At 43.1% G+C, this 15,211-nt stretch overlaps 1 protein-coding gene across 5 annotated transcripts in view; it reads left to right on the top strand.

The window, feature by feature from the left end:
- Positions 1-15,211, top strand: part of mllt10 (MLLT10 histone lysine methyltransferase DOT1L cofactor) — an 85,260-nt gene that overhangs the window by 45,325 nt on the left and 24,724 nt on the right. For all 5 annotated transcript variants that reach the window (XM_066724650.1, XM_066724658.1, XM_066724642.1 and 2 more), the window contains 3 exons: positions 7,965-8,060; positions 9,124-9,400; positions 11,556-12,143. In XM_066724650.1, the coding sequence (XP_066580747.1) occupies positions 7,965-8,060; positions 9,124-9,400; positions 11,556-12,143 (961 nt within the window). The remainder of the gene's footprint in view (positions 1-7,964; positions 8,061-9,123; positions 9,401-11,555; positions 12,144-15,211) is intronic.

Raw genomic sequence — 15,211 nt, forward strand, 5'->3', positions numbered from 1 at the left:
AATTTCCCTTGTTGGCCTCCGGTAAGCGGTGCTGTGGTGTAACACTCGGCATACAACCATGCTTGATTCTGTATGGAAGCATTTGTTTTAAACCTGTGTAGATCGGGTCCTTCCTGGTCACTGTTTGCCAGTGTGTTTTCATTGTACTCCGCTTCTCCAGCACCATTCTTGTGACAGTAGTACAATCAATCGCAGCCACACCTTGTGCGAAAATGTGAAGAAAAGGGCATATTTTTTATATTCAGCGATTAAAATACATTGTGTATCGCAGACATTTGTTTCTCTGGCCATGAATGTACGGATGTCTCAGATGTAGATTTGATGCTTAGTTATTTATTTTGACTTCTCTTCCTCCAACTAATTTTCTTTTTATTTTGTCCATTTGATTATCTTTCATGCAACAAGACTTTATGCTGCTGTCCTTCAGTCAGGATGTGCCACTCTAGTCACGTCAAAATGAAAGGAGAAAAAAGGAAAAGTGTGAATGTTCCTTCATCCGACGTGTATCACCTGACTCATATTGGTTCATTGAATTGTTGGGAAATACAGGAGCTGTAAGATCTTCAATGTTGTATACATGGGGTGGGGGGATAATAACATATGATTGACTCGGTACTTTTCAAGATACTTATAAACCAGACCTGATGCATGAGGTTTAATCTGCCCCATGGATGCTATTTTATTTCTAGCCTCTTACTTTATTTGGAGTAGGTTGTAGCATGAACTTTGTTTGGTCGTGACAGCAATGGCCTACAGTTAAAGATAAACTGAAAACATCATGCAAGATCACATCACTTCTTTAAACAGGAAACCATGTCATATAATGACTGTCGAGGGCTATGCAGTAATATAAAGCTTCCTCCTGGAACTGCGCTTTGGGCTTCTTTTGTGTTAATTGCAATGTTTTGTGGACTGCCTAGTGCAGATTCATTAAGGGAGTATCATCAACCAGTGGATATTGAAGTCCACTGATATGCAGTGCAAGATGCTCCTACAGCGCTTACTTGGAGACTTCTAGGTTTTGACTTTAATCATGGTGACAAAAAGCAACAGAGCTGATTAACAATTGGCTATGTTTCAGCAACGTGGTCAGCCAGAACACAAGCTCTGTTGAAATGCTTATAAGAAATGTATCTAAAATGGAGGATTTTGTAATTGTGTTGCGCAGTCCACACCGCTGCTGCCCAATTTGCATGCATGGGCTGTGTACACCTTTATCTTTTTATTAAACTGATTCTGAAGAATTGACGTCACACCTAGTCTTTCCTTTGAACCCGGTGAAATAAGAGGCCAGTTTTCCTCAAGTCAGTCAGTCCCTTCCCAGTCTGTGCTGTCCCGCCCAGTCTGTGCTGCCCCACCCAGTGTGACTCTGCGTCCATCTCACAGCAGAAGCACACCAGTCCAGGTGAAGCGCATCAAGCATTAAAGGACAGGCACTGTGTGCGGCGAAGTGATCCATACAGAGAAAAGCAATACCTAGGATTGTACCAACAACATGCTGAGTTTGTACCTCTAGTGTTTGGGGATTTTTTTTTTTTGGGTGACTTACAGTGAATGAGTTTCTTGGTTATATAATATAAAGGACCTGCCTGGCTAAAGTAGAATATCATGTGGGATCCGACACAGTGTATCTTCTGTAATCTCACAGACTTAAACCGCAGTAAATGTATCGAAGGAACTAACTCTAGGTAAGCAATATCGTAAGCCACAGCTGGTTCCCACTCTATAGGTAAGGGATTCCACACTGAGAAGGAGACATGGTGGATGTGTTGTCCTGCAAGGTCTGAGAAGAAGGAATGAGATGGGCCTGGTTTGTTACCATCATAGAGATTCTGCTGGAGGCCCTAGGGTTTCTGTCTTGGAGCATCTTTGAGTTGCTAATTGAAGGGCAGTTGGGCTCTGGGTGGAGAGTGGTGGGCTTTGCCTTTTCCCTGGATAGAAAGTTGTCGTCTTTCAGGGCTGACTTTCTTATTCTAGAGTTTAAGTTGAAAACTTGACTGCTGTTAAAGTTGTTTTTAATTACTGACTGATCACGCTGAAATATTACTTTGAAATAATAATAAAATGTATGGTACATTAAATGGTAAACACACACAACCCCCCCACACACACACACACACTTAAACAACAACAAAAACACAGCTCATTAAGTGTACATGCTGGCCTTTGTTTACCTCCTTTGTACGTCTTGTTTTCCTTTTCATGAAATTTCTATTCAATCAATTCTTAATTAGCCACACGGGAAAACCGTTAAACGCTCAACCCCTGGCCAAGCCCAAATTGGCCTCTTGAGGGTTTAATTTAAAAATTAATAAATAAATACATTTAAAATTCTGTCCAGGATATTTCAACCTCGTCTACTCTTATCAGCAGGCCGTTCTTCAGAAGCAGACGTGCTTCTTTCACTGATGTGATTTTATGTTGTGTGGCTGATTGTTGCTGGGAAAGAGATCAGTTAGGGCTTCATATAGACTTCGGACCTGTGTAGTTTGCTGAGAGGGTGGGATATGTACATTTAAAAAGCATGCTATTGTTTTTGAGGTCTGGTCTATGCATTTCTCTCTCTTTCAAGAGGCACCAGAGAAGAGACATGAGACTTGCAAACACATCTACCCTTCCGGTGCCTTGAGTAAAGAATTGGTCATGTTGCTTAGTTTTGTTTTGAAACCATGGTTGCCATAAAACTAAAACGGCAGCAACCATCTTGAAAGGAAGGTTGAACTCTGACCTTTCCCCCCTGGAAGCCTCCTACAAAGTCTTAAGGCACTGCTTAAATGTAATTATACAGACAAATAAGTGACATTTTCTGTACACTACAGTATTTTATTCATTAAAAAGGATAATGATGTATAATAAAGGAGATATTAACGTTTAATGAGATTTTCTTTTAACGGCTCTTCCATGCCCTTAAGAGGACAGCACAGGTCTTGAAATATGACAGAAACAACCGGCACAGAAATGAACAGATGTTTATCCTGTGCTGCCCCACAGAACACCACACAAGTTTAGCACTTCATTCAGCAGGTTTAAACCCAAAACCCAGCCTTTATCATTCTCTGATAGCAGGGCACATGTTTGCACTGCTCTCCTCTGCTTCTCCCCATCCTGCCGCCCTAGATCAGACGGGCCTACATTTTCACCCACAGAGAGTGAACAACCTGTCAATTAGATTGATCAATTCAAAATTTAATTGGGAGTAGTACTGAGAAGGGCATGTCACACTATTCCTGTCTGGTGGTAGGCACACTAGCCCAGTGCCCCAGTACTGCAGTATGGTGCAGTTATCTGGGAATAGCTGGCCTGGTCAACCATGCTCTGAGCAGCTACTGTGGTGTAGAAACTCAATGAGGGATGTTTGATTTTCAGAAAACAAGATCTCGCCACCTAAAGGAGTAATTAGACTGTGTTCCAGTGCACTCTTTCGTAGGGCTTAGGTCTGGCCTTTCATAATGGGAGCAAATGTGTCTGAGGGCAGAGTGCGAGGGAACATCGGGGTAATGAGCTAGCTGGGCTTCTCGCAGGGTTGTGGCTACGGTGGCCGGTACTGAGCGTGCCCAGCAGAGCTGACGCCTGCGTCCTGCATGTTTAGCAGAGGAGGATGCTGAGCTTGACCATAATTACATTTATTTACTTATTTATATATTTAGTTCTTAAGAAGGAAAAAATCTTAAGAGGGAATTGTCAAGGCAGTCACACTGAATGTAAGCTTTTCACCTTTTCCCGTTTTGATGCATTGGCTTCATTTTTGAATGCATCTAGGCTGACAGCCATCTATTTCACAGGGAATTACAGCCCCCTGAATCAGAGTGTAAAGAGCATGACTAAACACTAATTTGCAGGCTTTCTGACTTGCAATGCCTTTATTTAATTCCAAGACTTTGGATATCCAAGCAGATGGAAATGATTGCAGTTGATCCAAATTGTTTCTGCATTGTAATGAGACTGTGAATCTGTGGCAGTGGGTGCATACAGGCTAGTGGAATACTGTAAATTTGTCCTAACATCAGCCTTCGCCCTCCTAATGCACAACACTCTCATGAATAGGTTTGCAGTAAGGAGGTATGAAATGTATTATTGTTATTATTTCTTCTTTCCTAACACACCTGTATCCAGGGCAATTTACCGTTGGTACAAGAAACACTTCTCAAAATCATTACATAATAAAATACCATAAATGCGAAAAATACAATATAGGATAATAAGCATATGTCCTAGTAGACCTAAGCTACAAGAAATACCAAACAGAGTACAGCGGCCCATCCTGGGTGGTGCCAGAACGGGCACTGTGGGTGCAGAGAGGGCAGAGACGCAGAGCGGGCAGCACAAGTATCAATCTTGCAGTGAACTTAAGATTTAAAAAGTGCTAGAAGAAGCGCAATAAATAACCAGCAAGAGCAGCCGTGTTTAGGCAATTGCAGAGTACAATTACCGTTTAATGATTTGATCGTTTTTATTTTAATATTGTTTGATTAAGCCAATCCTTACAATGTGCATCCATTTCGCAGTTGTTGCCTCTCCGAGGTGCCCTGCCTGCCTGTTGTGCGTGTGCACAGGCATCACGGGCGGTGGGGCAGTGTTCCCAAACCCAAGTGTCAGTGTTTCGCTCGTTGCGTATGTGCCCCATGTACAACCACAAATCATTAACCTCCCCCCCCCCCATCCCCCATCCCCCATCCCCCCACTCCAGATCCTGGAGCAGAGGTCATGTGACTCAAATGTATACCTAGCCACTTACAAACCCTGGGGCCAAAAGCAAAGAAAAGAAGAAGAAAAAGAACAGAAAGAAAATAAAGTCTGAAATGCCTTCCAGTCAGCAGGGAGGTCAGATATGATTACAAGCGAGAGGGGGGGAAAAAAAACAGCATCTGTGAATGAAATGGGTGGAGGGAGAAAGTAATTTTTCTCCGTTAGCAAGCCGTTTCTGAATCAGTTATTTTTTTTTGCTTTGTAAATAGTTGACGTCCTTTGCCTGGGTCTTTTGTGTGTTTTGTGCAGAAAGAGTAAAGGGTCAGGCAAGTAGAAATGCATCTTTCAGCCCCAGTTACATTTCTCACTACAGAATAGACTGTAGCTTCAGTTTGTTCTGTGTTTTCCTATTTGCTATTCGTACTTAGACTGTTCACCATGACCCTAGACTTCCCATGTGTTTCTTAAATCTGAGCAATATTTAACAATGCACTTTTCTCCTTTGGGTGATGTAAAAGGGATTTTAGTTTTTTTTAAGGAAATATTTATTTTCATCCCTCCATAGACAGACGTTCATGACACACTGTGGTGAAAATGATTATGCCTCATTATACCCGTTTGTAATATAAATCCCAAGCTCTCTTGTTTTCAACAGGCTTAACCTTATCCTGTGACCGTTGGCCACTGCATATTTTAACGTGGCTGTTTGGTTACCAGTAACTAATCGGGGATCTCCCAACTATTCTGTGGGGTGTTTAAAGACAGGATTCATGTGTATTATATTCCTGGCCTTGTGGAGAGCTCGTGTTGCTGGGGTCTTTGTCCCTTTCGAGGTGGTTCTTCAGTAGTGCACAGGGATTCCCTGGTAGCTTCTGCTATAGAGACTGCTCTTTAGAAGGAAGCCCTTGGACTGCGGCCGTACAAGATGACAGCATTGAGAAAGACGGCCTTTAAAAAATGATTAAAAAAAAAAACTCTGTGTGTGAGAGAGAGTGAGTGTGTGAGACAGACAGAGACGGCAGCCCTCCATTCAGCTCTCCCCAACCCTTGGGGAAGGCCTGGTTTGTTGTAGCCTGCTGCGTTCAACACTGGCATCTGCTTTATCTTGTTTGCAGTGCAGGAAGAGTGAAGTTTCAGTTTTCTTCACTGCATGATGATAAGTGTGGAAAACAGATGTGGGGGGTGGAGGAGGAATGGAAATGGCAGGGGCGAGCAGTCTGCTCAACATATTGCAGCTCTTGCCTGCAGCCACAGGCCCGACACACAGTCTGGGCTGGTTTATGATTATTTACTTACTTTCTTTGTTTTGGGAACTTTGTTTGAAGTTTGACGTTTACTTTGTTTGTTTATCTATTTGTGTTTACCCTCGGTGTTCATCATGGGTCCCAGGACTAACGGAAACACAGCAGGGCTTCTTCACTTCTTTCTTTACAGGGGGATTGTGCCCAAGGATTTTCGGCTTCGTTATATTGGACAGAAATGTGTAAATCCAAACGCTTCCTCTAACCTGTTGCTCTGTATCCAGTAACATTGTGGCTACATGGCCCATGGAAACAGAGAAGACACTGACGGACGATTATCTGTAACCAGTTAGGCCTGTTACAGTGGAATGCAACTGTCCTGGTCTTTTTTTTTTTTTTTTTTTTTTTTGTATAAATGTAAACACTGTGGATGAGATAAGGAAATGAACTCTGCCTAGACAGGATGAGATATGAAAATGGTTGTCCTGTTACATTTATCTATATATACATCTATATAATCTGTCATGGGTGCTCTTTTTTTTTTCTGCCAGGGCATATAATATTTAAATAAATAAATGCATACATTGGAGAAGACTGGTTTGAAAATTGTCTGGTAGCAGTTACGGGCCCTGATGGCACGAGCTTTGGTAGTTTCAGCTCGTTTGCTAATGAAGTTGAGTTCACGTTGGAAAACCACCTGTACATCTGGTACTAATTTACCCATAATTAGAGTCTTCCAGCTTCCAGAGGCCCCGGAGTGAGTTGTGTGAAGGGGAGGGTGGTAGTCTAGGGCAGGCCTGAAGGCCTCTTTGTTAAGAGGCATGCAAAGAAACTGTATGCCGGTACACACCTCCGCCGTGTTGTCTCACTGTCAGCCTCTCGGTGCACTTACAGAGCAGAGCTCCTAAAAACACTGAATCAATTCCTTTTTTCCCCTCTCTTTTAACAGCTTTGCTAAAAGCGGTGTTACAGAAGTGACCTGGTAGGCAGGGCCTGTCTCGGCTCTCATGGCCTGCAGTGAACAGGCTGAGCCGTTTGCATTCCACTCAGTGCTGTGGAATCCAATGGGAGCAAGAATTGATTGTGTGCACTAAACTGATGTGCTTTAAATATTGTACGTTGGTGTGCAAGATCTCGTTTGCGTTTGCAAGCAAATTGTTTCAAGCCAGTCTTGTGTTTCTGAAGATCCAGATCCCTGCATATTTTTGCAGCTCCAAATGAAAAATGATCAATGTCTGACGCACTGTCTTCATATGGAGGGAGAATTATTAACAATGGTTCTGCTGTTGAAAATGAGTAAATCTAATCTCACTTTTTTTTTTCCCCTCCTGCTTTCTGAGAGTGAGTGAGAGTGGAGCAACACCTCATAGGTTAATTTACATAGTCTGTTATTAATAGGATTGGTACTGTATTATTATTATTATTATTTAAGCTTTTGAGATACATGGGTTTGGTTTAAATCCAGATATGCACTTCACCACCAGTTACTAGTTCACAAACCCCATTGCCTGAGAGGTTTCCTGTCAAATATCGCCACATAACAGCAGCCCTTCGGAGCACTTTTCACTTGAAACCGTTTTGCTTGTACTGGGCAACATTTGAAGTTGTGATTTAGTTTTAAGGGTCTTTTATCACTCAGGTTGTCAGCACTTAGTAAATAAATGGGTAACGTATGCAGTGGCTGTCCCTGGTATTCGGTTGTATAAATACCACCGTTTGGTCTACTGATCAAGTGGCGGTGGCGGGATTGGAGTGTTGTGACAGAAGGTTTACAGAAACACGGTGGCGACTCTTCCATGTAATATCATCACCTCCCACAGTAGGAAGGAGAGTGAGGATTAAAAGCACAATTTCATGTATTCATGGCGACGTCTGTTCCTTTCAGACACAAGTAAAGCTGTGACTCTTGCACACTCCCGCTGTGTGCCGTCCCCAGCACCAGGCACTGAGAGACCGCAGTGATGGTTCTTAGTCTTTCCTGTCCTGCCCTGCAGTTTGAATTGAGCTCTTTTTTGTTTTTTGGTCTTCTACTCACAGAAACACAAAGAAAGGGACAAACATAAACCAAAGCATAAAAAGACGCTAGAACCCTCCCCTGGACTTGTTCCAACTTTAACCGTAACCACTGAGAAGGTAAGGCCCATGCAGATCGCTGTTTCTGAGCTGCATAGTCACCCATTGCATTTCACTGTAATGTTCCCAGCTTCTCCATATTGATCTGTTTATCTATTTGATTGTAAACTTGTTTTAAAATACAATATCCATTGGTGTCATGTGTCTATAGTCTGGAATACATAAACAATTATGCGATTTTAAAATGGTTGCAGAGGTAAACCAAGTAGTTTTTCTTAAGAAAGCATGAATCTTTGCAGTGTAAGACTTTCAAATGGGAATTGGCTGTATGCATCCTTGAAACAAGGATAACATGTTGCCTGCCTTGTTGAAGAAAGTATAACCTTTTGTGCGCTAAAGAAAGAAACATTTATATGGTAATAGCAGTGTACATTCAAAGCCATTTTGTGACCCATCCAGAAAACCTTGCAGTGAAAACAAGCAGTGATGTTTTTGATGTCTTTTTTTTTTTTTTTTTTTATGAAAACTTCAAAGCCCCATTTAAAATCCAGAACATACAGCAGAACAATTTAGTTACTTAAAAAGGCTTCCCTTGTGGAATAGATGCACATTGTTGAAGTCTGTCTTTAAAACAAGCCAGCCAGACTAAGCCCTGCATTAAATCAGAGCTCCACACACCTGCCAGTTGCACATTCCTCACCTTTCTTGATGGCATTTTTTTCTATTTCCTGCAGGCTATCAGGCTGAATACTGAAAAATGGGCATCAAGCATTGTATTAATCAGGACCTAGGATCAGTTTCAAAGAACTGAGCCACATTTTTAATAATATAGCTTATAACAAAACATTTTTTTTTTCTTCATCAAACTGGATTCATGTGTTTATGGTCTGCGAACAAATCTTACACATTTCTTTATAGGCAACATGTTAAAGCCATAAGCTTCCCATGTGTAAAAAAACAGACAGACAGCGGAGTGAATCGGGAGGCAGTGTCAGATGAAGCAGCAGCCCTGCGTGGTTGTGTGCTGCGAGAGGCTCTGTTGTAACACCTGGGACTGGCTCTGTGCCTGTGGTCTAACTGCTGTGCTATCCTGGTCCCTCTCCCTCCCTCTTCCAAACCTCAGACTTTCACAAGCGGCAGCGGCACTGGGGGCTCCATGCCAAGCGCCCCCAAGCGCCTGGATGACACAGCGGCTCGCTTCACAACCGCTAACTTCCAGGAAGTGCCCGTTCACCCAACCGGTGGGAAAGATGTCGGAGCCGAGGGGAAGGGGTCAGAGGGCAAAGGGAAGAGGGCCACCGGACACTGCTCAGGTCAGAGAGGACGCAAGGCCGCAGCCAGCAAGCCTCCCATCAGTGTGACAGTCACAGCAGCAACTTCAGCCAGCACCTTCCAGCAAGGTAAGCACATGACCATCACCTGACTGTCGGGCTTGTGAATTTTATGACCAAAAAAATCTAGATATTTTTATTTAACAGTTCTCGATCTAGAGTGAAATCTCATTTTTCTCTTCTGCTCAGGTCAGTATTTTCTACCAGGCATGCTGGTACTGGACTGCCTTTCTCATCAAATATTAGTTTTTTTTTTTTTTTTAATTGCCCATTTTCATTCTATTCAGTCCTGTGTCTAGTACACTGGGTTTAATTCAATGTGCGGAGTTGAGTATCATGTTATCTTTATGGGTCGGAGAGTGGGCAGCTCAGTTGTGCTTCCTCTAAAGGAGCTGGATGTTTTCCAAATGCTATAAATCAGACCAGTGGCTAAAGATAGGCCCGTCAGAGTCTCAGCTGAATATCAGTTAGCTGCTAATCTGGGCACATCTCCTGCGTGTCCAGAGAATGGAGGATGTGCACTGTTCTGACTGGGGAAAGGTCAGTATGGCCGAGTCCAGCTTAAAGAAACTTGCAAGAATTGTCAGTTTCTTTTTCCAAAGTGTAGAGGAGCACCATTTGCTTCCAGGTGTAGAATGAAAATATTTACTTTCATTTGTAATTATTAGTTTGTTTTCCCGGTAACAAATTACACATTTCAAATATTTCAGTTAGTTAAAGAAAACAATAACTTTGATGTAAGGGGAGAGGGAGGGAGAGGAAAATGAGAGGGAGGTAAAGATTAAGCAACCTTGTTTTTATAAAAAAAAAATTAAAAAAAATCACTGTCTTTCTGAAATGAACGAAAACAAACTAGTGAAGTGGCAGTTGTATATCTAAAGCCTGTCATGGCTATCGTGTTTCTTGCCACACTGAAATTCTCCTGTTGATGCCAGAGGGCTCCTCAGCCCCTGAAAAGGTGCGTCTGTTTTGACGGGAGTGTATCAACCAGCCGAGACATGGCCTCCCTTCCCTCCAGCTCCCGTCTGCTCCTCCCCTTTTGCTCCTCGTAGGAAGAACCCAAATGACACTTGACGGTGCTGTGTGCATACTTTCCTTGCTGGAGCTGCCAACAGCAGTGAAGGCTCTTTCTGCTTTATTTTCTCTCTGTCAGTCACCTCATCGTGCAGTGGTTTCGGCTTTTAATAGGGCGGATTTAGTCTGTCTTTAGGAATCTGGATACAAATTCATGCCTTGGAGTGTGGGTCCAGGGGTCATTTAGGGGTTGTGAAGTGTTTACTGCAAGGACTGGGGTTCGTATTACTTTAATTTCTGCTACTTTGTTCTTGTTGTTTTTGGTGTTGTTGTCTTGAGGTAAAAAGAACTGCAAAGATTCAGGAAAAAGGAAAAAAAAAAAAAAACTTTGTTCTCAGAGTTGTGTGGTGGACCATGGTAATCCCTAACACCAGCTGTTAAACAAAAAAACAGCTGAAAGAGCAGTCTGGATAAAGGATAAGCTGCCTTGCGATAAGAGTGTGCACTCCACATGTTCAGTCAGTGCGCAAGGACTCCTCTATGTTTAAATCAAACTGCTGCATTTCAGAATTAGACCTAAGTCCTGGGGACACATACAATACTAATCGGATGGCTCAAAGAAGCCCTAGGCCACTCAGTGAATAGTGCATTGCTCAATCAAGGTGTAGCAATCTTTTAAGGTATTTACTGTCCAACTGGTGTGCATTGTGATTCACGGTGGGCTCTTAAGCAAGGGATCACATTGCAGTTTACCCAAAGCACAAGATTTAAAGAGCCAAGTCACACCCAAGCAGAAGATTCCTGAGCAGTTGAGTACTCTTATTCAGATGGAAACGGAGTGGATTGCTGACCTGTGATTTCCATTTGTAAGTGAATAAATAGCAGTTGGTGTTAAATGCAGGAGCAGCAGCAGCAGTGCTGACCTGAAGTATCACGCCAGCTCTAAACTGTCTTTCACACTAGCAAACCTGAGGATCATTGGTACGTTTGTGGATCATCCTCTTCTACCAAAAAAAAAAAACGTTCATGGTTTGAGTGTTGTACTCAAACAGGGACTGCATGAAGTATTTGTAAACCTTGTGCAAGAGACTTATCCCAGAGTTGTGCCACGCTGACCCAAGGAGTCTTCACTGTGGTGGCTTTCACTTTGCAGCAGGGCTGCGGGTTGCACAGCTGGCCTGTGATCACGTTGTCTCGTCTCTATTCGCAGGCAGCCTTTTGGGGACTCCAGGTGGCGGCGTCAAGCCCTCCTCGGCCGTCTCGGTCCAGTCGCCCCCCGAATTTCTGAGCTTCACAGAATCCGATCTTCGCAATGACGGCTACGCGCATTCCCAGCAGCCTGCCTTCTCCAGGAGCCTTTCCAAAGGGGACGCCGGCACTCAGGAGGGGACTCTAAGCTCTTTCGGTTCTCTGATGGCCCTCCCATCCGCCACCTCTGGGGCTGCTCTGCCCAAAGCCTACGAGATCTCTCAGGGAGACATGGTTGGGCCAGGCGGCCTTGCGCTGGGGGGCTACAAGCGATCGCAGCCCATGGCTGGGCTCGTGGAGGAGGAGGAGGCAGTGAAGGGCAAGAAGCGGCGGGGCAGCTGGAGGAACAGGTATGGCCCAGGGCGGTCTCGAGCAGGAAAGGCCCAGGACTCGGCCTCCTCAGCATCTCCCGCCTCCTCCGTGACCTCGGCAGCCGGCAGCCTCAGCGGTGTGGCGGGCGCCAATGGCACCAGTGCCCAGAAGTCGCCCACTCTGCTCAGGAATGGGAGTCTGCAGAACCCAAGTGTCAGCTCTTCTCCCACCACACCAGGTAGGCCTCCCAACAACCTTGTCTTCGGCTCATTGTCATTGTCTGCCCTGAAAAACATGAGTTTCTCTCTCGGTGTGGCCTCCTTTGTGTTGATATTCAGAGTCTCCTGTCTCCTTCCCACTGCGCTCTTGGGCTGCGGAGTCCACCCTCAGGAACACCTTCTTTATGGGCGGCTAAGCGGTTTGGGATTTGTGCCACTCTTTCTTATGTATTATTTTTATATTCCTTAGGCTATTTACTCATAAGCAGGGGAAAAAGACTAGCATGGTTTATATAATTTATATATGTTTATATTGTTTATAAATGTACACCTGTGACTTTGCAATATGTTTTAAAAGGAAAAAAGAAAACTAAACATGATTCAGTAGCGAATTTGACGCAGTGCTTCAAGTTACAATGAAAATTTAGATTAATCTTCCTTATCTGTTGCACCATCCTGTTTACGCTGAACCTGGCTCTGTCAGTTTTACTTGTTTTACCACGTCTCCAGGCACAGTCTGACACCCACTGTTTTGCGATTTGATGGCGCGTCAGCACCTCCATACAGAGCATTCACACTGGAAGAGAGACACCAGACTGGTAGCTCCCTTTGTTTGTTGTAGTGATTTCAGTTAAGCAGTTCTTAATCCCTGTTTAATTAGGTTCAGAGGTGTGCACAGTTACATTTTACTTCATTACAACTGTGTCTCAACAACGCTGTTTATTTTAGTTAGGTTTACTTTTTTATAAACTCATTGCAGATCCATTCAGCTCACAACTGTAAAGACCCGCCCCCCCAAGAAAAATAAACTCTTTAATTCTCTCCTTTCCCTTAATATTCCCACCTATGTGAAAGGTAAAGTCTCTGACAGACAGAACGGTCGGCTGCGTGGAACGGAAATTAATGTGTGTGCAGATACATACTTACACAAGACATTTTAATTATAGTGTTTATTATCCGTACTACTGCTCCAGAGCTATTAGCAAATCGTTTTTTGCATATGATTTCATAAACAGCGTGCAGTTGAAAGGTAGTGCTGAATTTCAAATACACAGATCAGTATTACTTACATGGCAGTAGGAGTGGCTGCTGAGAAAATTGCTGGTAAACGATTATTGCCTGTAAACATGATTATCTGTTCATTAGTACTGTGTGCAAATGCTTCGAGTTTACGGTTGCTAGAACACGAGAAGTTGTCAGAGATGAACCCTATTAGTGGGAGAATGACTATTTTCTCATAGTAAAAAAATAAATGAAAAATCCTAGTTTTTCTCCTGTAAGAGAATTAATCTTATTCAATTTAGAAACCCCAGTAAAGCAGCAGTGCATCTGCTTTGCGACGTGAGAAATCAACTCCTGATTGGCTGGCAGGTGTATATGTGCCCAGAATGAAAGTGAACTGTTTGATCTATACGGTGGCATAGGTAGTGATAATTGGCAAAGCCTTGCATTGAACGATCCGCCATATACATCTTTCTTGAACGTAGTAAGATTTCATTTATAGACTTGTGTAGGCCACTGTAGTTCAGATAGTGACGCAATCTATCCATTTGATTCTGTGCAGGCAGGGTTACCATACTGGTGTATGTACTCAGTTTAAATTGCTGCGGTAGTGTGTAGGTGAATAACGGCAGGTCAGAATGAAGGAATCTGCAAATCATTAGGGCTGCACAGATATATTCTGAAAGACAGAGTTAGTTCTCTTGGCCTAGGCTTTATGCAGTGGTGCTCTGAGCTCTTCCCCTTACATGCTGTACCTATCTTATGATTGGCTACTGTATGATTTAGATTATTATCAAATACGACACTTGAACATTATCGTTAACTTTAAGGTTACTTTAACTCAATTTGTGCGAGTGTCCCATTTCTGACTGATAGAATGTGTACAAGCTTCTGCAGTTCGACATGATGATAAATCGTGCACAAAATCTTATAACTAAAAAGCATGTAACATTGTATACAAATATGTTTTAAAATTATAAAATGGAGGAATTTACCAGGGTAAAACGTTTAGATTTTCGTGCAATTTTAGTTTGTACAAATCTGGCCAGTTCAGTAAATGAAAACTAAAGGCATAAACCACAACTCTTGTGCAGTCCCTGTGAAGAATGGGTACAATTGTGTGTGTGTGTGTGTGTGTGTGTGTGTGTGTAATACTTAAATTCCTCCAAGGTGACCAGAATTTAGCTTTTTCTTTGTTTACGGATCTAATCAGGACAACTGAAGCAGTGGGGGTGTACTTGCTAGTCTGTATGTGGCTTAGTGATCAGCTCATTTTCCTTTTGACCTTCCATTGACTCGTATTGAGTCGCTGGAAACTCTGGAAGCTGACTCGATTTGCATTTCAGCCCCAGCATGCAGAGGGGGTGTAATTTGAGCTGTCTGTCAATACAGCCAGACAGATTGCCTTTAAACCTGAGGATTTTTTTATTTTTATTCGTCCCCCCCATTTCAGACAGAAAAGAAAGGAGAAAAGCAAGACCCTCAAGCACACATGAGCTTTGCTGTCTCTCTCAGTTCAGGGGCGTCTGAGATTTCCAGTCTGCAGGCAAAGAGTCTGTGTGCTTCTTGAAGCCCACCTTGCAGAACTGAATAACGGATTGCAGCTAAAGTGGCCTCAATTAATCACAAGGGCCCCAGAAACCTAGTTACAAGGGATATAATTTTTCCTCCATTGTATGAGAAGTCGAGGAGGCTGGGGGCCTGTGAACCGTGGAGTCTATTGCAAACGTGACTGTAAGCTTGGGAATATTATTTGTCTTGTGTGATGTGCCATGGTGCTAGAGCCTTGCTGATTTTCAAGGGATGCCTGCTGCCCTGACTTGATTGTGACAGCCTTGCTATCTCTCCTGTAGAGTTACACTGAAGCTTCTCTGAGTTGCACATTTTCTTGTTGTTTTTTGTTTTTGTTTTCCCCCCAATCTCCCCAAAATATTTCCATCTACAGTGTCTTTTTTTTTTTCCAGTTTACTCCAGCAAAACTTCTGATTTCATCCTCCCATCTCCTCTGTGCTTGTCGTTTGGTTGTTTATCATCTCTTGGTATCTGTTCTATAGCTTCTTTAACCCATCTCTGCTGTGTATATATA

This window comes from Amia ocellicauda, chromosome 2, assembly GCF_036373705.1.
Source record: "Amia ocellicauda isolate fAmiCal2 chromosome 2, fAmiCal2.hap1, whole genome shotgun sequence".
NCBI classification, from domain to species: Eukaryota; Metazoa; Chordata; class Actinopteri; order Amiiformes; family Amiidae; genus Amia; species Amia ocellicauda.